Here is a 24,497-nt window from a genome sequence, read left to right on the forward strand (position 1 = left end):
TCAGTAAACAGGCTTCTGTAAACTTCAACAAATTGTTGTTTATTTGTCTGAACTAAAAGAGGGTAGCTGCTTCTCATTTTACTCACTGTGGTGATCGAAGGAATTAGATGTTGATTTTCAGTGGATTTAAGTCATAAAATGTTAGACTCCTAAAATCATAATGCTAACTACTAATGCTTAGAAGGTGCCAGAAACTCTGCTGTGTATTTTGTAGGCATTTTTTTAGTTCTTTTTTTTTAGAGAATTAACCAACTTCATTTTATAACGATGTTGCAGAAAGCAAAATAATACAACTTGAAACTGCTATAAATCTAATCTGGCATCATAACTACACTAATAGGGTCAAAAGTGAAGGAAAAAAATGTTCAGTGCAGTTAATAAGTAAGTCCCTGTCAGATCTCTGGTGTCAGCTCTAAATGGTCTAGCTTACTTATACCCATCAAAAAACCGCCATAGCCACCAGCTCCCCTCCCTGGTGCCCTCAAACCTGTGTGAATCAAGCTATCCGAAAGAGACAGACCTGCTGCTCAGTAACAAAAGGTCAGTTACACATGGAGACAAAGAGGTTTAATACAAAGTATGTTCTACACAAATGTTCAAACAGTGGAAAGGACTGAAATTTGGACATGTTAAGAAAGACAGCACTAAAGTTTTAAGCTGCCTGAATATTTTAGAAGAAGGGAAGAGATCATTTCTCTTTCTCCTCCCTCCTATTTCTCGAATGCTGCCGAAGAGCGTGTGTCTAAGGAGCACTGGCACTGAGGTCTGGTGGGGTCTCCACCCACAACACATGGTCAACAAACTTCATAATTCTCCAGTCTGGAATGTCAAAGGGTTCAATATAAAAAATATCCTCAATGAATTTATTAATCATTAGGAAATTTTTAAGATATAGGAATGCTTTCAGTCCATATTAATTATTTCTCATACTGTATATTTACTGCAATCTGAAAATTCTGTAATTTAGTGGGAATTCAATGGGAAGAATCTGGAAGAAGGAAAGCCATTATCCAAATCAGTCAGTTTCCTTTCTCACAATAGCACCTGTCTCAGTGGACAGCACCTTACCTGCTGGCCTGGCTTTGTTCACTGTCATTGGATCAATTGAGTCATAAAAAGCAGAAATTTGTACACAAGGCAAACAGGAAGCAAAACAAAACTAATTTAAAAAAAAAAAAAAAAAAAAGGAAAGGAAAGAACCAAGAATATTTAGAAGTGGTTATAAAATAAAATATATATTAAAATGTGAGAGAACAGTGTAGCCCAGAGCTGTTAAGGTAAGGTTTGGTGTTGGTATTTTAATGCTTCAGGCTTCTGGTCATTGTTACCAGTCATAGTATAAATTTACTGGAGTAGTGGTGTGGCAGTAGGACTTGAAATTGCAAAATTATTCAAGTTTATAAATGGATTTCTTAGTTTACTCTTCTTCTTCCTCCAGTTCAGTTTCTTTGCACACGCCGGGGTGCGGCTCTCTGGCTTCCCTGATGGCCTAGGCCGGTCATGATCACTATCTGCATCTCCTGGATCACGATGCGTTTCTTAGTTCTTGTTTCAAATAGTCGACCTTTTATAGTCTTGGTGATGAGTGTGGTGGTGGTTGTCAACGCAGAATCAGATGTGATGGTTTGTGCTGTCAGTAACATGCCCGAGTCACCAGCAGCCCTGCCATCAATCTGTGGAGACTTGTATGTGATAGTATTGGTCTCGGTTTGGACAAAAGGGACTTCCTTGGTGGAGACGTCTATCCTTTGTGAAACATAAGGAATTGTTACCATCTCTGTCTTTACTACGGGGGGGCTCTGAATAACAAATAATTTGTAGCAAAACATCAATGTTAACATGAAACACTTCTCCATTAACTTTATATTGCTCGTCCTCTGTGTCTGCTCACATCTTGCTTAACAGCACCTTTGTGTATACTCTTCTCTGCAGATGTCTTAGGGCAACTGCATGTTCCTGGGTCACTGTTTTTGCTGCGCTTACACTGGCCCCCACTTGTTTGCCTGTGCTGGCTTCTGGCACTGGTTCCTCCCACTCTACTGCCTGGGCAACTTGGCCGGCTTCTTCTTCCAGACTCTCGTTCTTCCTTTGTGGTGCCCTCCATCACTCGGTGGTGGGACTGGCACTCTCCCACATCTTCCTCCTCGCTCTCACCACTGCTGCTGCTGCTCTGTGTGTCAGAGGCTCCACCTCACAGATCTCCCTAGGGCAGTGGTTCTCAACCTTCCTAATGCCACGACCCTTGAATACAGTTCTTCATGTTGTGGTGACCCCCAACCATAAGATTATTTTTGTTGCTACTTAATAACTGTAATTTTGCTACTGTTATGAATCGCCATCAGAAATACGTGTTTTCTGATGGTCTTAGGAGACCCCTGTGAAAGGATCGTTTGACCCCCAAACAGGTCGCGACCCACAAGTTGAGAACCAGTGCCCTAGGACTACTCCCAGGTGATATCTTTACCATGCATCTCTTCTGTGGTTACTTGTTCATCTTTCCCAACCTCTGCCTGCTTCTTCGCCTCCACTGCATTCAGAGTCTCGTGTGAACTCTTTCCTTCAGTGAGTGGCACATGTGGGGCTTTAGTGAGGCTTCTAATGTCCCTTCTGCCATCCCCATTCTGGACCGTGGCAGTGCTGATAACTCCACGGCCATGTGCTAGAACCTCCCCAGCAGAGCCAGGAAAATGCTTCATAAGACTTGGTCCACAACACCAATCAGAGCTCCATCTGGAATCCTGGAGACCCGCTTTCTAGATGTGCTCTGGCCTGTCACTGAGGGTGCTTGCCTGTCAGGTCTGGGCTTGGGTGCAGTCATTGTAGCAGAATCTGGACCCCAAGGTCAGGAACTTGGACTTTGGTGGCTGCTTTGGAGACACAAGTCTATAAAAAGTATAATATCCACACACACTTTCCACAGCCTTTTGTGACCCAGTGGTTCAGCAGTTTCAATCCAGTGGGCTCTCAACCATTCCAGCTCTGCTGGCCTAACTTTAATGTAGAAGTTATTGTACTTATAGGATCAGGATTTTTGGCCAAGCAAAATGATTGGTTCTCTCTCTGTCTTTGTAAACAAGGAGCCCACTAGCATGCACGCCAAGCTTGATGTCCATGCCTTTGGAGTCCTTGGCATGATGTAGGCCAACGCCATACATGGAAAGCCTCTCTGCACTTTCTAAGAATCAGCTTGTGCTGGAAATAAGCTCCCATGGGTTTTATGCAGCTTCATCATCTTCTCTTCCAACTCCTTCGTCTAGGAGGGGGCAAACTGGAAGTCACTGAGGTCATGACTGGCATGCCCTTCTGGGTCAGAGTCTCTAAGTTCACTGTAGTGTATAAAGTCCCAGGAGGGCATGAGTCCCAAAAGAGCAGGCCAGGCAGCCGGAGGCAATGTGCTGGCCCAGTTGAAGGCACAGGCTGGTGATATCTTCAGTCAAATGAAAGGGATCAGGAGACTAAAACTTCACATTAAAAGCGAATAGCCAGGGAAGACTTTGTAATTGTTTATTTGTTTTGTGGGGTCTAGTTAGTTTTTCTGCTCAGTGCTTTCCTGAAATGAAAGTCCAAAGTAGTCCTTCTTCAAGAGGTTGAGATATTCACACACTTTGTCAAATAACACGTGTCTCCCTTACCATGTTTCTCCAGATCTCAACTGTACTTGAGCGGCCTTCTCTGCTTTTAGATTATTTGTCTATACTGACTTCGTCTCCCCTTTTGCTGCTGCTTCTGATTTCTCTTCTTGCATTTCCTTTCCCTTCTCCTCCTCTCTCTCCTTCCTTCCTTCTTCAGCAGGCTATCTCAGGACTGCTCACTGAAGGTTTTTCTTCCTTGACGTCAACTTTAAAGACCTGTTTTTTCCTCTGAGCTGTTTCTTCAGCATCACCCTGGCCTACCTTTCTTCTTAGGAAGAACTTCCTTTGTCTGAAACCTGCTCTTCCATAACAGCTTGGGTAGGCTCTTTCTGTCTCCTTGTCTTTGGCCACTACACAGGGGTGTGAATCAAGGAATGCCCTCCTCCCAAACGGACCCTTCTGCTGCTTCTGGAGGAGACGATTGGGCCTCTTTTTCGTTCTCTGGATCAGATGGCTGATTCTGCTGAATTTCTGCTGCTGCTTTAGGTTTCTTCTTGGCTGCATCTGGCCCTAACTGGTCAGACCCTTCTGCACTTCAGACGTGGCGCCTCCTTCAGAAGTCACGGTCACCGTGTGTTCTGGTGTGTCCCAGAGCCGTTTGTAGGTGCCGGTTTGCCTCACAGAAGTTGTTTTCCAGCCACGAGCTACTTCAGATTGTTCAGACCTTTGGGCAGCAACAGGCAACTGCCCTTTTCACCCATTCTCCCACAAAAATATAGTCAATTTCTAGGCCTATTTAGTTCTTACACAGTCCTATAATTGTCATTGGCAAAGCTGGGCTCTAAGCCCAATTCTGTCTAATTATGAAGCCTGGCTCCTGACTCCACCTCCTGATAAATCCTTTGTTATGTAGAACATTCTCATCACCATAATCAAACCTTACTAAGCACCTGCTCTGCTCACACAGTTTTGAGAGGCACTGTTGAAAGAAGATGAAGCAGTTTTCTAGGAAATTGCATATCTGTCTGTAATTATAATTTTTCAGAAGAAATATTTGCCTTTGTATTTGAAAACCGTATTTATTCTCGTCAGCCGCCTTGTAAAGACTGGCCTTCTAAGAGTGTGCCGTTTTCATTCATTTAACAGTTACAAAATTTGAAAACTAATTTTCTTATAATAAATAACATTTACTTATGGTTATTTAGACCTTTTAAGCTTCCCAACATTACATTTTTCATTGCTGTTACCAGTGAGATAATGGTTATTATTTTTTTCACTTCTCTTTTATGAAAATACTCACACATAGTTCATACATATGACACAAAGGAGAGGTAGAGATTATCGGAATCATTAACTCCTGAAAATGAGGTTCTAGGTATTGGATTTTATGTAGTTAAATGTGTAATATGCACACCCTCTTCCCCTCAAAATGATCTTAGAGATGGTCAGCTCATTTCATTGGGGCTAGGAGAAAGTCTCCACTGTTTGTTTTTCAGACAGAAAGCTGGCCAAAAGGCAGGTAATAGGACTGCCTGAATTTCCGCATCTGTGTGGAAGGGATGTGCTTTTATGTTGTTTTAACATCTGTTATTTTGGATATTTGCTAAGCTGTCATTTTGAATAAAATTACTAAATGATAAGACGTAAATCATGTGAGCTGTTTTTCTTGTTATTTCAGAGGGTCATTCAACACAATGCTTTAGAAGACCGGTCCATATCTGATAAACAGCAGTGGGATGCAGCTATCTATTTCATGGAAGAGGCTCTTCAGGCTCGTCTCAAGGACAGTGAGTAGGGACACAGGCTATTCAGTTTTGAGTATTCCCCAGGGTGAAGGAATCACCCAACTTTAAAGAACATTTGTAAAAAAATAATAATGATTAATATTTCAAGGTCTTTGTTATTAATATTGTAGTTGAATATAATTTGTAGGGTTTTATAGTCAATTGCTTAGTACCTACTAAAAATATTAAATAAATTAGACACATGTTTACAGTACTGATAATCTGAAAAGCTACATTCAAACTAGTGTTTCCTACTGCACTTATGAGAACTTGACAAGCAACTGTATTTTTCTTAGGTTGTAAAGATATAATTAAATTCTTTTTTATATATGCACCTTATCAATCATAATTTTTTCTTCATTTCAACTAACTTTATATTGATCTATCACTTTGAAGTAGTTAAGGGAGCAAGAATATTATTTGTTATAATTTATGTACTTGGTAAGTGATAAAATTCATGATGAATTAAAAAAATTAAAAAAAATTTTTTTAGCTGAAACTGCAATTGAAAACATGGTGGGTCCAGATTGGAAAAAGAGATGGTTATACTGGAAGAATCGGACCCAAGAACAGGTAAAAACAAATAAATCTCTGCTCTTATGGTGATATAATTTTGTTCATTTTAATTCAAGCAGTAAAATATAACCTGTGCATTCCTCTAGATCAGTCTTTATCATTTCAGATGTTTATGTCAGCCTTCCTAAATTATAAAATCTTTAGAATAACCAGTAAACTATGAATGGAAGTTGTCTTAAGTGAAGTAACTGTGTTATTAAAAGAAAGGGGAGAATGAAACATGCCCCTTCTGTGGTTGATTACTTTGTTCATTTCTGTTCCCTGTTATGAAAAAAGGAAAAGAATGACAAGGATTTCAGAGGATGTAGAATGACTATGATAAGAATAAAATGTAGTGACTTTTTAAAACCTTATTCTATTATATAATCTCTGGATTTTTTTTGTTGTTGTTGTCTATTCAAATTATATTCTTTTACGTTTTTTGCTTCTATGCTCATAAAATAAGTATAAAAATTTAGAAAGGAAACAGAATTATAGAATTCATTTATATATTTACCTTTGATGAGCACTTCGGAAGAACAGAATGGGAAAGGCAAGTATAAATAACTTTACAAATAAGTAAAAAAGGGAAAACGTGTAAATTATTAAGCCCCCACCCCCACCCTTTTAATCCTTTCCTTATTGTTGTGACTCCTTTTTTCTATCTAGTATTCAGTCTTACCCCATATCTCATTCTTATTCATTCCTTAAATAGAAGAGGGTAACTAGAGTATAGAATTAGAATATGTAAATGAAGGAAGTAGCAAGGCAGAAAAAGAGGTGACGTCTAACCCACTTTCTTCCTGAATCCATGTAATTAGAGAAGGGAGATAAAGATACGGAAATATTGACAGAGGAGCTGAAGAGAATGAAAATTTACCAAATTGCACATTATTCCTGTTTCTTTATTTATTTGTTTTGTTTTTATTTTAAATACAGAGGTAATTATATAATCAACATCCTGTTTTTCCTAATTTCATGCATTTCTTGTTTTGTAAGCTGTCTCTCAGTTGTGAGTCCCTATTTGTCTTAACATAGTGACGGAACAGTATCCTCTTCTCTTTTTCCTGATATGATTTTTGTGGGGAAAGGAGTCATTACCAGACTGAAGAGAAGCTAAAGAAGTGGTCAGAGTGCGTGGCTGGATGATGCCTGTACTCAGGGTGCATCAGTCATCTAAAGAACTAGGGGACCCATCAGCGGTTTTTTACTTTGAGGCAGAAGAGGCATTGATTGGGAGAAACTGATGTAAGGCAAATAAACACCAAAGAAAAACAGTGTCTGACCTTCAGGTCCTAGTGAGATAGGCCCAGACTAGAGTCTCCAGAACCATTAATGGTGACAAAACTTGCCTCCACAACTTGTGGTAAATATGCTTTGGCCAAACACTCTCAAAAAGAAGTGAGTCTTGGTTGTAAGTTATTTTTCTCAAGAACGTGACCCACAGGGGATCCCTTCAGGAGGAGCAGAGGAATTAGTTTTAAGGTCAGTGCAAGGATCTGCAGCGTAGAAGAGGAATATGGAAGCCCTTCAGAGAAGAGTGTTCTCCTCCCAGGGTTTCAGGGCAGCATGGGTAGGACTCAGGGGGACTTTAGAACAGAGGCTATAATTTAGGGGGTCAAGGGGAGGGACATCAGAATATTTGTGCATGTTTGTTTATTCTTTCAAAACAAAGCCTTCTGTCAGACTCCCATCAAGTTCTCCTCTAACCTCGCTAACCCTCCCTCTCCCAGCTGAAAACTGCTGTTTCTAGACCTCATGCCTGAAAATCACAGTGAGAAACAGATTCTCGAGGAGGTCGGAAATATCTCTAGGTCGCATGTGGCAAGTTTAAGGCAGCTGTCTACAAGTCTTTATCTTTTTTGAGTGACCAAATTTAGCAGGAAAAGATACTTAAGATTGTTCTATGTTAAAGATGATGAACCCATGCTCTGAAAACTCGTTTGTATTTTTGTGGAGTTAACTTTTTCCAAAAGTTTTCACTTTGTTTAAGCTGAACGAACGCAGATCTTGGTCAGGACAGATGGGAGATGAGTGCTGTCCTGAAGACCAAGTGAGGTGGGGACAAAGGCACAGGTGAAGTGAACAGGAACAGAAATAGCTGGGGAATATTGTATCTAGAGATTTCCTCCCTACCTCAGACCGAATAGCAGATGTTTAAGGAAACAGTGCAATTTCTCCTTATTAAATAATACTTCTTCTAAAATGTCATGTTTTCAGAGACTATTAATTAGTAGTTCTATTTACAAGCCAAGTTTTTGTGTTTAAGTGTTATTTTTGTATAAATGCTCAGATGCTGTAGCTTGGTACAGTGTGGTAGTAACTTGTTTAATTCATGAATTTGAAGCTTTTTTACCACGCAATTTTGAAAGAAGGGTTGAAAAATGAAAAGATAAGCCCTGGCCGAGAAGCTTAGTTAGTTAGAGCATTGTCTCAATAAGCCAAGGTTTCGGGTTCAATCCCTGATTAGGGCACATACAAGAATCAACCAATAAATGCATAAGTAAGTGGAATAACAAATTGATATCTCTCTCTCTCCCCCCTCCCCCTTTCTCCCTTCTCCTTGTCTCTACAATAAATCAATCAATAATTTTTTTAAGAGAAAAATGAAAAGATAAACAATTCAACACTGTATAAGAGTCTTATTTTCAAACATATTACTAATGTGTATATGTTTTCCTTTGGTGCAGAGACTGGAAATGAATTTAAGAATAATAGGCACCTTACAGAAGCACTCTAAAGCATGATTTTTTTATTGAAAACCTTTTTAAAATCCCACGGTGAATTTTATATTTAATTTATTGGAAAAGAAACATGTCAAGAGGTGCAAGTCCTTACAGTCATCTGATTCTGACATATAAGGCATTTATAGAGCATTATGTCTTCCCATGGATGCAGAGTATTTTTCCCAGACTAACATCACACTCTAAGCTCAAGAAAGAAAGTACATAGTAAGATGCCTGATGCTGTAACTTCAACAGTAAAATATTTCAGCAAAAGTAAAATATAACAAATAGGGCTCAATCTTTTTTCTTTCTTTCTGTTTATTTTGCCTGTCGTCACTGCAAGCTGCTCTGCCTTCATCAGCCAGGGCTCTGTGGTTGTCTGTCTGGCGAGACTGTCAGCTGTTGTGGAGCTGCAGTGTATTTATGGGCTGTTTCATGTGTGCCGGCTTCACAACCAGCTAAACACTGTTTTCTTTTCAACATTTTAAAGTGTGTTCACAATGAAACCAAGAATGAATTGGAGAAGATGCTGAAATGTAATGAGGAGCACCCAGCTTATCTCGCAAGTGATGAGATAACGACAGTCCGAAAGAACCTCGAGTCCCGAGGAGTAGAAGTAGATCCGAGCTTGGTAATAGACATGCCGGAAGCATGAACTTGCTTCCCTAGTCTTTGTTTCTTGTTGGAAAATGCCTTTGGATTCTCTTTTTCCTCACGATAAATATGAAGATCAAAATAATTACAGTTTGCTTACCTTCATGATACTTATTTGGGGAAAATTAAAAATAAAAAACCAAGAAACTGTTTTTGGGCCTGATTTCCTAGTTAGGGTGTAAAGGATCGAAACCTCATTTTAACATGAGTTTAAGTTGTCTTAAGAGAAACCCAACGAGAAACAAATTCTAGTGGAGAAAATAATCATATAAGAAATTTCAGAGCCGCATATAAATTCTTTCAAAAATTATCTGCTATTTATGTTTTCTTTTTTGAGAAATGAGTATACTTATTTTAAGTTTCACTAGAGATCAGAACAAGAAAAGAAATTTGAAATTCAAAACAGATATAGCTGTCATACTTATAGCTTTATATACAAAAAAATGAAATTAAGACTAATGATTACATGAAATTATTAGTCGAATATAGATCTAATTTACTCACATTGTCCTATTTCTCTTTAACAATTAGTTGTATTCAGTTGGATACTTTTGAATTTTATGTAGCTCTGAGTATTGACACCTTGGTTAATACAGTGGGAGGGACTTTGTCCGTAATTAGGATCTGGATTGGCTATATCTTAATTACTTTCTGTGAGCAAGAAAATCTCAGGTTTTTTTCCAGGAGACACTTTGTTTAATGCACTTTATGAAGCTATGAAAAAGGTAGGAAAATACTATGACAGGAATAGTAGATAGACTACATATCAGGAGATGTGAATTCTAGTACAGTTTCATTCATTAGTAATATTACCTGTAGTAATTGATAAAATCTCTCTGAGCCCCTTTTTTCATCTATCAAATGGTGGTGATACTTCTTCTACCTACTTAATATTATTATTGTTATGCTTAAAAAAGACAGTAGTAGGAAAGAACCTTGGACACTAACAGAGTGTATAGCAGTAATGTGGGTGGTCACATGGATGCGGTAACTGAAATGTAATCATCAGGAAGTATTGTTGGTTGGTGTTGATGGTCTGAGACCACCTTCCTAGTCCTAACTCTGTCCAACACTCACAACCTCTTTTTGCCTTGAATCAGGGGAAGATAATCCCTACCTTATCTACTCTGAAAGATGATTATTTGACTATAACAGTAATGCTTGTTGAAAACATTGTGATTTTTGAAGTACATAAGCTGGTGAAGGGACAGAGTAGTAGTAAATCTAAATCTAAACTCTGTCGTGAAAAAACATTAAATGGATGAAAAAGGTTGGTAGTATAACAACTTTGCCATTGGTTTTAATTAACTTTTTTATAAATAAGCTGTGTGTATGACTTTTCAGCCTGTACTTGGTTAACCTGAAGAGTATAAAAACATTGGTTTTTGTTTTCTTTTTTCATTTTAGATTAAGGACACCTGGCACCAAGTTTATAGAAGACATTTCTTAAAAACAGCCCTAAACCATTGTAACCTTTGTCGAAGAGGCTTTTATTACTACCAGAGGCATTTTGTAGATTCAGAGGTATGGTTTCCAAAAACAAGAAGAAAGTTTTTTAGCAATAGTTTTTTAGATGCTTAAAATTAACTTTATCTTTAGCATTCATTTTAAGTCCTTTGATCTTCTGGGAAAAAAATGTGTGGTTTATAAAGAATAACCTAATCCCTATCTTTTCAAATATATTTACCACTTGGGTAGTATCTGCATCTTACATGCACCTCATCCCAGAGCCTATAAGATTGTGTGTGCATATACTAGGAACTAAACCATTTAAAAAAATTTTTTTTAGAATTAGCTTTTTGTGTTATAAAATAATACACTCCCATTGTAGAAAGTAAATGCAACAAATAAATGTAGATAAATATGCAAAAGGAAATAGTCCCTTATAACACTTGACCTAGAAGTAATTTTAATTTACATTTTAATAATATTTTTTCTTTGTGTACAGGTTGTGTGTGTGTGTGTATACAACATAATCATCCATTGCATAGCGGAAATCATATTGAAAAATAATTTTTATTGTGCTAGTTTTCTATATTAGGTTGTAATTCTTTCTGTGTATCACTAAAACATTGTTTTAAATAATTCTTTTAAAGAACTGTATAAAGTTTTTGGAATGGACAGTTGTAAATAGTTTAATGTCATATTTTACAAAGTAACCTCTAGGTGGCAGCAGACTGATGTATTTTGAGCGTTTTCTTACAAGCAGAAGTGTTTTTTAATGCATCCTTCTAAAAGAGCTCTATTAATCAGTGATCTTATTTGTGACCCTTAAATGCTTTCCTTTTGAATTTTCAGCACCTTAAAATAAATGTACATTTAAATGTACCTATGTAAAAAGTGGCCCTTTTTTTTTTTAGTTAAAAATTTTAAATGCTGACAAGACCTCTGCAGAATAAGCTATTTTTAAAAATATCATTAATTTATTTTCATGTACAGCTAAATTTCAAAACTTTCTTGCATATACACTCAAAGAAAAGAGGTTAACCTAAGGACATATTTTAACATGGTTGTGAGGTGAAACTAAATACAAATTAAGGGTCAAAATATGCTATGGATTTCTACTTATATATAACGTAATGAAATGCCCTAGTTCCCAAGTTTATTTGCTTTCTTATTGGAATTAAAGCAAAATTATATAGGTGTGGGGTAGCTAGAACCCAAATCATGTAGAATTTGATGGATCCCGTGCAGAAAAGATTCAGTAGCTTTTATCTACGATAGGAATGTGTACGTTTCGTAAATCTGAGTATTTTTATTTAAAGGTTAGGCTGTAGGTACTCACTTCAGTAGTTGTCTGTGTTTACAATCAAATTTATGTTTAAATTTGCTTCTGCTAATCCTAATTACCTGATATTTCAGCTGGAGTGCAATGATGTTGTCCTGTTTTGGCGAATACAGCGCATGCTTGCAATCACCGCGAATACTTTACGGCAACAACTTACAAACACTGAAGGTAAGCATCGAGGGACTGTTTTCTAATTTTGACATAAAAAAAAATAGTGGTAACATCCATTTTTAATAGCATACCTAAATGCTTCCTTTACATTAGATTTATTTGAAAAAGCAAAAATTATTATTTGCCCTTAAAATATTAATGAAAATAAATCATAATGGAAAAAGATGGGAAATAAAACATACCAGCTTTATTACAGAAAAATTCTGTTAGAAAAGGACTCCTAAGCACCACTTAGTTTTTTTTGAGAAATTGACACTTCTGTTAAAGTGTTAGGGCTTGAAAGTATGATTCTCTGAGAATATATATTAGTTTTATGTTGTTAAAAGTACTGAATAAGTCCGGCCGGTGTGGCTCACTGGTTGACCATTGACCCATGCACCAAGAGGTTGCCGGTTCGATTCCCAGTCAGAGCACATGCCCAGGTTATGGGCCCAATCCCTAGTCGGGGGCATGTAGGAGGTGGCCAGTGGATGCTCGCTGTCATCACTGTTTCTGTCTCTCTCTCTCCCTCTCCCTTCCTCTCTCTAAAAATCAATAAAGAAAAAAAATTTTTTTTAAAGTACTGAGTATCTACTTATAACTATGAGAAGTCTGAATTTAATAGATCAAATGTGATGAGAAAATAAGAACTTACTCTCCATATGTTGTTAATTTCACATCCTTATGCATTCATAAAAACGGTGCTTCTCAGGTTTTTCATTTGCTTTGAACAGTCAGGCGATTAGAGAAAAATGTTAAGGAAGTATTGGAAGATTTCGCTGAAGATGGAGAGAAGAAGGTTAAATTGCTTACTGGTAAACGAGTTCAACTAGCTGAAGACCTCAGTAAGTAGTTTTTCCCTGCTTTTTCAAAACCTTCCCCATTTCCGTGTATTTGTTCACCCATTTAACCTCAAATTTACAGAAAAGTATACACAAAGAACTTTTCTTCCTGAACTATTGGAGGGAAAGATGCTGACTTGAAGCTCTATCACTTCCAAGTAATGTGTGTTTCTTGGAAACAAGGATTTTCTCCTAGCAACCATTAAAATCAGGGTGTTGACACTGATACATTACTACCTCTAATTTCACACCCCATTCAAATTTCCCCTGTTGTCCATGAAACAAGATGTTCCATGCTTACTCTGTGCTTTTTTGGGGGGAATGATGTTTAGAAATCAAGAGCTAGGAACTGGATATGCTCATTGTTATTAGAATATCACACTTCCCAGACCCTCTCAGTGTAAAGAGCTGGGTTACAAATACTGTGTGTGTGTGTGTACATATGTAGATACATCTACACATGTTTGTGTCTGTATTCCTAGTCATATATATATGTCTGTAGTGAAAACCATAAGTTGACACCAATACTTACCATTTTAATCCAATAATTCAGAATTTGTTCTAGTTTTCTTTTTTTTCATATTTGTAACTCTTTTTTCTGACAGTGAGAAATCTGCTTTCAGGTATTGTTAATATATTTACTTTTTTTGATGTGTAACCAAACCTGTCGCTGTCCCCTTCATTGAACAAACATTCTTTTTACCCAGCTCAGACTCTTATCACTGATTGCAGGCCCCCTCCACTTTGCCTCGCCCCATGTTGGTGCCCTTTTCACCTCATCTGGGCTCTGACATCCTGTCAGGTTGCCCTTCTTCATGGAGTCCTTTTTGTGAGCTCATGCTCTGACCCTTGGTGCAGACATCTCCCCCTCGCATTCTTCCCTCCCCGCCCCCTATACAAGGACTCCCGCCTCCCCTGAAGCCAGACTGCGTTTTTCTGGAGACGCCTTCTCATCCTGCCTGTGCTCCAAACCTTGCACCAGACTGCCTTCCTCCTCAGATACTCTCCTCACTTCTGGGCCAGGCCCCCGGCCCCCGTGTGAACACACTCTTACACCTGGTCCGGCTTTCTCACCCACACTAGGCAATGTGGCTTTCCCCTCCCCTCCACCCCCGTTCCAGCTGACCTACTGCTCACATTGTCAGTTGTTGGGGGGGGGGGTGTATTTAGTTCTTTCCTGATGGTTTTAAGTTTCTAGTTTTAAGATGTTTTGCTTGCATGTTAAGATTTACTTAGATCCTTGAAAACCCAAGGAAGTCAGTGGAAGATTAATATTATTAAATAAAAGTAAAAATATGGGGAGTTGGTGCTTCTATTTGAGCTTTCCTTATACAAGTTCCCCTTATTTCACGTTCATGAAACAAAGTATTTTTTCTTTCAATGTTTACTTAAATTTATTATCCAAGGAGTTTTCTGGTACCTAAAAGAGCGTATGTGCTGAATAGAAAGAAGTTCTTCAAATTTGAAAACAGTTTCCAAGATGAATTTATATCACTACAATCTACTCACTAGATTGTCCGCGAGAAAACAGGTGGTTGTGCTGTGTAACCCTGTGCCCGAGCAGCGTGCTGTCTTCCGCGGCTTGTCTTCCTTCTCTCTCCATGTCTGAGTTGAGTTCCTCATTTCCGTCTTTTCCTTTTCTTTCTTTAACCATTTTTGTGAAACGTATTTTAACTTTTATTTCCACTTTCTGTTGCCTTTCTTTTGTTTTCACTTTCATGCTCCTTTGGCAACATAGTTAAGTTTGTGCTAACTTACAGAAGATCTGTGTTTAACTCAGAATTGCCATTTATTAGCTGTGTTATCTTGGGCAGAGTATCTTCCAGAACTCTAGCTCTATTGTGAAAATGACGACTATAATAGTTATTGTACAGGGTGGTTAGGAGAATTAGTTCAAAACCATTTGGAAGTCCCTGGCTCATAATTTCATGCTAAATTAGAACTGTTCCAGTAAGAGCTGTGTGGGTGTCACAGTGTATACAAATATATCTCTCTTCTGTTCCTCAGGACGTCCTTGTCAGACAGTGCAGTACTTCAACCTATTTTAACAGCATATGCATTTTTAAGTGATTAAAAAAATGATGTGTCTCTTCTCATGTTTTGTAATAGAGCCTTGTGTGTAACCCCATTACTTTCCATTCCCAATTTGATGCTTTAAAGAAAGAATTTGTGCACTGTCAAGCCAGGTCATATGTTCTGCTGGGTTTTCCGAAAAAAACTTATGACTCCTTAAAATGATTTACTACGTCTGTACATATAAAATTATGGTCATGTTAATGTACCAAATAATATCCTTGGAAGCAAATGTTTCACCAGTGATTCAACTTCATCAGTCCCACTAAGGGAGATGAGCCGTGACTTAGTCCATTAGTTGAAAAGAATATTGAGTGTCTTTTCTTATTGTTTATCTTCAGTCTAACACTTGGGAATATGGTCATGGATACTTTCAGTGAGAAAACGTTTAAAGTGTAATGGTTACTACTATATTACAGATCAAAGTGTCTAGTATAGCATGTTCAGTTAGAATATAGTGTGTTAGCGAACAGAATGTAGACAAGGGAGACAATCAAGAGAGTTTTGACTATAATTTTAAAATTGTACAGGGTAGAATAGTGTAGAGATTGGTAAAGTTTGATGCATCACATTTATTGCCAGTCTTAAATTTTCTTGAATTGAAATCATTTCACCACTTTACTTTTGAGATTCACCAACTGATTGTGCTATGAGATGAGTACATAAGAAGTAGTACAGTGTTCTCTCATATTCTGGAGAAAATATACCGTGCTCACTAGTGGAATGAAACCATGGAGCCAGAGTTAGGAAGGTAAAGACCTGAGAGAAGAGCCCACCTCTTCTGGTCTCAGCAGGCTCATGGGAAGAGGAGTCATATAGGAACCAGGACTCTTTGGGGATATGGCCGATTACTTAGCTGGAGCAGGAAAAGATAGGATAGGATGAATCTAGAAAGTAAGGAAGTACTTGAAGAGTGGTGGCCACATGTCAATAGGATGTAGAGCTGCTCCAGATGGCCCAAACTAGGACAATTTGGGCATCAAGATAAATAATGACAGTTTTAAATTGTAACCCATTGAATAAAACAAATCCATAAATAAATGAATAAAGTCAGTGGTGAGAGGAATGGGATGTTTGTATAATCACACAAAATAACTCCACACAAAATAATTGAAAAGGGGAAAAGTAATTTTACAGTGGAGAATCCTGGAAATATCATCTAGTCAAGCGGTCAAAGTTAATATTATCAGTAATGGTCAAATCAGACCTGTGGGCACCTTATAGAGCAGTGAGAAGAACCCAGCATCCCTTCTCGGATGTTCTTACCAGTGATGTACAACTCAGGTCCAATCGAAAAGGTACACCAGGCAAACCTAAATTAAGGCACAGCCTACAAAATAGCCTGTAATCTTCAAATGCATCAAGATCTTGTGAGACAAGGAAAAACTGGGAACTGTTCCAGGTTGAAGGAGACTAAAGAAATGCAGTGTGTGAGCCTGTACTGGACCGTTTTGCTCTAGAGGACATTAATGTTCCAGTTGGCAAAACTTGAAAGGGATCTGAGGGTTACACGGTAGCCGTCCCTTAGTGTTAATTTTTAAACTTTAATAGTTCAGTTGGTATTATTCAGGAAAACATCCTTGTTTGTAGCTAATGTACAATAGAATATTTGGGGCTTTGAGGGCATAATGGCAGTAAATGATTGAGGAAGAAGATGTACTTTGTAGTGTTCTGACAACTTTTCTCTAAGTCTAGGATTATTTGCATAAAAAGGGTAAAAATATTTAATTTTGTTTTATAACTGATAATGGACTAGGTTCATATGAAAATAATGAGAGTAAATGAGACTTAAAAACATAGCCTCTGAAGATGTCAAAAGACTGTTACCTCATGGACAATTTAGTGAGACACATAGCTCATATTTTCACCTTAATTTTTTCTGTGTGATGTCAAGTCCCACTCAGACCTGCCCAGTGTTTGAATATGCCCATTGTGACTTTGATGAAATTACTTTTATTTTTTAATGAATTTTATTTCAAAGGATATTAGTTGATATTTAAATATAGTGTTAAGTTGGATAAGGTATATTTGGATTCCCAGGAGAATTTTTAATAATGTTTCCAACCTGTTTATTCAAGCAGACTGCAATCTTAATGTGCTTTCTTTGGAGAGGGGAATATTGGCTTAGTATAGCTTAAATCAGAGTTTTTCTTTCTGTTATGATCTGTTTTATGATTTATAACATTTATTTTATAATTGTCATCATATAGAACAAATAATAGTGCTATCATCTCAGACATGTTTTGAGTTTGTTCTCCATCACACCCTGGCACTGGTAGTAATCGCTGGCAGTGTTGCTAAACTGAGTTTCATCACTGCGCCTGGGATTCTTATTGTTTGCTACGAATATGGTGTCAGCTGTTAACTCAGTTATTGTGAGTGTTTGGACCTTAAATCAATTGCTTAGGATTCAGAGCTTAAGTTTCTTTTAACTCTGTTCACTAAAGCTTGAGTTACACTTTTCATTCTCTTTGTACATAATCAAAGAATCATTGACAGCCAGGAATTAAAGGGACATTACCCATCATTTAGATCACTTTTTCTAAGGGCTACTTACTCTTTCTGTCCTTATTTTACAGTAAATTCCTTTTTATTTTTGTATCAGAACCTGAAACTGTTTATGAATGTGTATTTGAGTATTCTCTCAATTAGATTATGTGCTTTACATGCATTCTCTTAGGTTCAGTCATTTTCCTCATTTTATAGATGAAGAAATGGAGGCTTAGACACACATAGATTATAAATGATAAAGCCAAAATTTGAGCCCAGGTCTTTTAACTACTGTGCCGAACTAATCTGAGAAAAAAACTCAAGCCATTAGAAAATGTGATTACATAAAACGGTCCTTTATGTTTGGAAACTTCCATAGTTAGCAGCATCCTTTACAGGGTAGGTCAGAAAGACATACATATTAGTGATGATCATCATCATCCTTTGTGCTTCCTACACTATAAAAAGCACTGCAATTTAAACTGCTTCCTGATATGAAAACTGATAGAATTAGAACATCTGGGTAAGAGAACACTGAAGTGTAAAGGAAGCCACAGGACAGGTTGGAGGAAGTTAATTTTCTTTGTGTGACCTGTAATCATGTCTGGAAGCACACCCTGTCAGATTCCACCACAGTTAGGGAGTATCTGAGCGCCCTGGGCTCAGACAGCTCTTCGGTGTGATGTGCCCATGCTTGGAGACTTACGATCCAGCTATAACAGATACAGGACTTTTATGGAGCAGTTGAGGCTTTTTGTTGAGCTAGTCTGTGAGTGTTGAAATGTTTTATAGTAAGCTTCAATGTATTTCTTCATATTCCTTGTACTTCACAGATGTGCTTGTGAAAACTGAATACTTCATATTTATATCCCCTACACCAGTGAGATGTGAAAACAGTGGTAAACTCCTCCACTTGGGTTACCATTTCATTGCACAGGCATATGTTAATGCTGCAGTGTGATGTCCTTAAATGTTAAAAAACAGTGTAGCTTGAAGAGGCTGGTAAATTAGAATTTTCCAATATCCGCAGCTTTTTTCTCCGGCAGTTAATTTGCTCTGCTGACTCCCTACGCGAGGTGGCAACAGCTGGCCTTTTTACTAGAGCCGGGGGATTAGAGAGGAGGAATCACAGCGGCGTGCTCGGCCTCTTGCCTCTGTTGACTGTTCTTTATTGTTTGATGCCTGAGCATCTCCCAGACAGCAAGCAATTGTTTCTTGAAACTTAAAGTTTGTTTCTCTTGGGAGTGTACAATGCTGGTGGGGCTGGTCTTTGTGTGTCTTCCCTTTCCCAGTCTCCTCTTATCCTCCACCCTGTGCTTTCTCTTCATAATTAGAAAGGAGCAAAGATGCAAGCTTTGTATCTTAGTGCACGGGAGATTCAGTTTTGACTTTAGAAACTTTAAGAAATATAGACTACAGATGGAAACTTTTGTCTCTGAGCTACCGGATATTCATTAACAAGTCGTCTTTATAATGAGAACTTTGTTCTCCATAATTAATGTAGTAGTACACGTTTGGAATTGTGGTAAAGAGAGAACGGCAGCAGAATGATTCAGTCCCACCACCTTAAAAGCTGAGATCAGAAGAGAAACGCAGCACAGCTGCTTAAATCTACAAAGACCTTCCACTTGCTCTAACCCTCGTTCTCATTAATAGGAGAGTTAGGAAGTATCTGTAGGTCATGTTAAACTTGGAATAAAAAGTAGTTAGAACATATGTAGATGGGACCTTCAGCCAGATTGATTTTGTTGTTCTTCATTTGGAAAAGAACATTATCAAGACATTCTTGAATTTAGTTTCCATGAGTTACTCCACATCCCTAAACTTCTCCCGTACCTGCCATGTGCTTGAGGGCCACTGTGGGTAAAAATAGTGGCCATGAAGCAGTGTGAGACTGAATAGAAAGATTATTATAGTCCGAATTTGGAACTTAAAATTACAGAAAAGGAATATCAGATGTTTAAAACTGTTTTCCAAGGTGGGGCTGTGGCATGCATATTTTGACAAGTCTCCTCCATAGGTGATTCTTGGCGTGTACCACCGCCACCCACCCTTCTGGCCCCGACCAGTGCTCTAGAGAGGTCTTCCTGTTCATAGCAGTACAGTTAGTTATTAATTGGGATAAAATGGACATATATCTTCTTTCAGTAGATTTTGATAAACCATATAGCTGTTGAAAAATTGGTAAGTTATTTGAACTAGTAGTAGTAGCATGTTCATTTTATTTCTATAGATGTAACCAAAGAAAATGAATTTTCAAGGGATTTAAAGGAGGAGGAAGTGTAATTACGTTGTAGAATTCTAGGTGCCTAGGCCCAGAGGGCATTTAAACAAACAAAAAAGCACAATCACAGAGACTAGAATAAGGTGCCCTGGAGAAGAAGCATGAACTGTAAGGACCACAAGCCCAGGAACATCATTTATATCTAAATACTGTTGCTGCACTTCTTTGGCCAATAATTGGAGACCTCAGTGCTGTTATTCTCATCTCCTGACTTCCAGCACATTTCTAAACAGTCTTCCCTTTCTCTCTCTTATATCTCTCACTGAGCCTTCTCCTAGATCGTCATCACTGGGTCCAAAACCAGTATTTTTCCTCTGCCCTACTTATTTTCCTTCTTTCAGTGATTAAAAACCTTACTGAGGTATTTCTAGTGTTTAACTGAGCAGAAGGCAGGCTGCCCACTGTAGGCAATCAAAATAACCAATTTTGGGGGACGGGAGGCTATGTTAATTATGATTGCTTTATTCTACCAAAGTGACTTGGTTCTTTCATAAATTCACCATACCTATATGTTACATATTGTATGTGTTCGGTGAATATTTGATCATGAGCTTTTATACACACGCTTACTTAGCCCATTCTCTTGACTTCAAAAAGAAGCTCTCTCTTCTCATCCTAAGGAACCCTTTTTCTACTCGCTGTGTCGGAAAGCTCCTCCCATCTCATTTCCCTGTAGAGCAGCTTGCATTTACCTCACTCACCCTGTATCCACGCCCTTGCCAACACCTGTGGTCTGGCTTTCATCCCCCGAGAAACCGCTGCTTTCTCGTCACCACTGGTTTCCAGATCGCCAGTTCACCAAAACACTTCTATAATTTTTTAAGTTTATTAGGGATTTTTAAGTTGTTTGGAATGTTTTCATTCTTTTTGACATTTGTGTACTTTTTTGAATGGTTATTAGTAGAAATGATTATATTTGGAAAATGAAAAGATTGGAATGCTTCACTTCGCTACAGAGTAAACAAGACATCTTTTTTCTGTGTTATCAGTGTTTATAGTCTATAAGGCATCTTTTCAGGGTAAAAGTGATTAAATTTTTAAATTTTGCCTTTGGAAATAATCTTTTTCATAGTAAGCTGAAATTGCCACATTAAAACATCTAAGGAAGCCCTGGCCGGTTTGGCTCAGCGGTTGAAGCGTCAGCCTGCGGTACAGAGAGGCCCGGGTTCGGTTCCCGCTAAGGGCACGTACCTCGGTTGCAGTTTGTCCCCGGCCCTGGTTGGTCGTGCAGGTGGCAGCCACTTGATGTGTCCCTTTCACGTCGATGTTTCTCTCTCTCTTCCTCTCTCTCCCTCCTGCTCTATCTGATCAAAAAGTGGAAAAATGTCCTCGGGTGAGGATAAAAAAAAAAAAAAAAAAAACATCTAAGGAAGATAGTGAAGATTGTTTTTACCTTGAGTCTGCATTGATGAAGTAGACTCTGCCTTGTGTTGTAGCTGAGAGCTAAGCCAGAGGGAGAGAAATAACAGAGTGGAGCAGTCAGTCCTCTGTGTTAGAGAGGAGTCTTTACGCACAGAATTCTGCATCACCAGATTGAGTGGTGCTTTCCACGTTATTGGGGAGAAAATCCAGACTCAAAATGGAGTTTTAGGAGTCAAGCATTTTTCATGGCCTAAGTCTGTTTTTTAAAGGCAACATTGAAGGATATTAATAAATTGGTACAAGATTAAAAGAATATTTACCTCTCTGTAATCTTATACAGGCTACTGGTACTCCATGTCTTACTAGCAAATATATTCTTTTTGCTTTAAACTCATGTTTAAAAGTAAGAATAAGGGTAAGAAAGGTCTGTCTCTTCAATAACTTATGGGTTGAATTTTTTTATCATTTTCAAGTAGGTTTTATTTACGCATTATTATGATAGGTGTTTATGTTTAGATCCTTATGTATAAAAAGGCCAGTGCACAGAATTAAAGCTAGGAATTAGGCTGTTTTTCCCCTTACTAATAATCCTTACCACTTCCTTAGTGACTGAGTTCAGAATAAAATAACATCTTTGAACTTGGGATTAAACTTTGATTTGTTTTATTTTTAATTGTTTTATATATTCTCTCCATTTCTAAGATGGAAAAAAAATAGAATCTAGTAATTGAAAACAGTCTAATCACAAATAATCCTTTGGCCCGGAAAAAACAGCATATTAAAAAAATAAAATTAAGCAAGACGTGAATAAACTTTTTAAAGAATGTTCTTGAAGGACAAATTGATGCACACTATACTCGTCGCCTCTGTGAAGTGGGATTTCAGGGTAGTTGAAGAGGGGATTAAGGGCAACAGGAATTTTAGTTTTTTATTATTTTACACATTTCTAAACTGTTTCTTTTCCCAAATTATCATAATTTTATATTCTTAATGATCGTAGTCATGGAAATGATGACACTATTCATGATATGATCAATCTTAAAGGTGACAGAATATTTTCCCAAATAACCTCTTGGTGCTTGTGACACCAAGAGACATTTTATGGGACCACACGGTAATTGCTTGTCATGGCACCCTCCTAAGTGGTTAGGGTTCACTTTGATTTCTTTTCATTTCCAGCAACTGCCTATCATGGGTCTGTCATCTGTGAATGAATTGAAATCTGTCTGAACCAGTGAAGTTTTCAAGCTTGTGCAAATCATTTAAGACAATAGATTTTCTCTGCTTCATTGTTATCTACTGGGTATGAAAATAGTCCATTTTAATTTCTCTTAGAAGAGCTGTTTCTTCTATTCCTTTGTTTTAGAATTTTGAGCTATAGAAGGAAATTCAGTTAGGTCATTTTTTCTGGGCCAAGGAATTCAAGTCTTTTTAGTCTCTCATTTTATTGACGTCACTATACTCTGATTCACATGTACAAACTGTACCTGTCTTCAACTGCATTACTGGAATTTTTAGATGTTCTTGTTTTAATCCTTTTATCAAAGAACTAGTATATATGCATTGTGGAAAATTAGAAAGTATAGATGGCAAAATTTATAAAACAATTGCCAGCACCTAGAGATAACCACTGTCACACTGTGTTCAAATTTAATGTGGTTTTAGGGAAATAATTTCAGTCACACATTTTCATGAAGAGATCTTAGATGCAAATCTTCAGTTCATCGCCATTGCTCCTATTTCTGGTTTCTCAGAATAGGCTAAATTTTTCTTCCTTTTCTTCATATAAACATTTCAAAAAGGTTCACTGAGGGGAAAAGCAGCATTAGTAAAAGTAAAACCTGTAATACCCGTTACTTTAAATAGGTCAGGTATACCAAGGCTATTTTGTAGCAGAACATATATTGAAGATCCTCTGTTTTGAAGGTTCATTTCCCACCCACAGTCAGGACCCTGCACTTCCCATGTGTGCTTGTGTCTTCATTGTGTCTCTTCTTTCTTCAAAAATGTTCAAGTCAGTCCCATCTTAAAATGGTTGGATTCTTCCATGCACTGTAGATACTTTTGATCTTGATTCTCTTTTAAACTGGAAAACCTTTGAATGTTTGCTGGCTGCCTCCACTTTTAATATCCACTCAATTGTTTGTAATCTTTTATTCTCATTTCTACTTAAATTATTTTTTTTCTAAGAGTGCTGACTATCAAGAGAAAGCAGTGAATAGAAAGTATTCTCATGTAACTTCATAATTTGGTACTTTGGAATCCAAATTCTGCTTGGGGCTTTCTGTCTGTCCCTTACATTTGTAGAGAGCTTGACACTTTACAGAATGTGTTAGGTTTTTCATGTCTGCATCTCGTAAAGGCATATGAGGCTTGTAAGGTATTATCCCCATGGTTCAGATGGGGAAATTGATGTTCACTGAGAGAAATTATCTTATTAGTTCTCTAAATATTTATGGCAAACCTGGGGCTAACAACATATGTTAGCGATGGTAGCTTTTTAGATTTGTTTTGGGTTTTTGTTCATCTTTTAGTCTTTGGGTTTGTTCTTGTGGAGGACTATGGATATCCAAGTTCATTTAATTTTGCTTCCTTTTTTATATTATTTTCACTGTGTTAGTTTAGAACCTACTCTCCTAGCTAAACCAATAAGTATCTTGGACAATGAAGTTATCTCCTAAAGACATATGTAATGGTTTCATTCTTCAAAAAAGATAACCCAGGTTTATTAATCTATATATGTATTCTTATTGCAATTTCAATTTATTTTTTTCTTTTATATAGAAAAAAAGAAATTGTGACAAAATTTAAAGGTGATTTTCTAAATTAATGAATATGTGAAATTAATTCTGACGTTATTTTTCTTTCTTTGAGCTTTGTTGTGAAGGCTTCTGAAGCCTATACCAGTAATGATACCTCCTTACAGGGTTGTTGTGAAAAGTAACAACTGAAAACTTACGAAATCAGCCTCATGAAACATGAATGCCTGTTAGTTCTTCTTGTGATCAATTTAATAATACTTTGTCCTAATGCAGCATCTTATCTATGAAATATATATTTCCATTTTGCTTTTCATTTCACTTAATAACTGTATTAAAACCTGTAATGTTTTAATTCCATACTTTTCCATAAACTTAGTTTGATTCATAAATCAGGATTACATTCTGTTTATGTATTATTTTCTTTTACTTTTAAAATTACATTAATGAGCTGACTA

The 24,497-nt window shown here is 37.4% G+C and overlaps 1 protein-coding gene and 1 pseudogene across 6 annotated transcripts in view; one reads left to right on the forward strand and one right to left on the reverse strand.

Annotated features, from left to right (window-relative positions):
- The window catches only part of OPA1 (OPA1 mitochondrial dynamin like GTPase), a 94,442-nt gene that overhangs the window by 57,453 nt on the left and 12,492 nt on the right, over positions 1 to 24,497 (forward strand). For 5 of the 6 annotated variants that reach the window (XM_036242382.1, XM_036242384.1, XM_036242383.1 and 2 more), the window contains 6 exons: positions 5,251 to 5,359; positions 5,850 to 5,929; positions 9,128 to 9,268; positions 10,699 to 10,815; positions 12,154 to 12,247; positions 12,964 to 13,074. In XM_036242382.1, coding sequence (XP_036098275.1) covers positions 5,251 to 5,359; positions 5,850 to 5,929; positions 9,128 to 9,268; positions 10,699 to 10,815; positions 12,154 to 12,247; positions 12,964 to 13,074 — 652 coding nt within the window. The remainder of the gene's footprint in view (positions 1 to 5,250; positions 5,360 to 5,849; positions 5,930 to 9,127; positions 9,269 to 10,698; positions 10,816 to 12,153; positions 12,248 to 12,963; positions 13,075 to 24,497) is intronic. The other variant, XM_036242385.1, reaches the window with a different exon arrangement.
- On the reverse strand, positions 1,418 to 4,333 carry LOC118617555 (annotated as a pseudogene).

Source organism: Molossus molossus, unplaced genomic scaffold (assembly GCF_014108415.1).
Source record: "Molossus molossus isolate mMolMol1 unplaced genomic scaffold, mMolMol1.p scaffold_m16_p_5, whole genome shotgun sequence".
Lineage (NCBI taxonomy): Eukaryota > Metazoa > Chordata > Mammalia > Chiroptera > Molossidae > Molossus > Molossus molossus.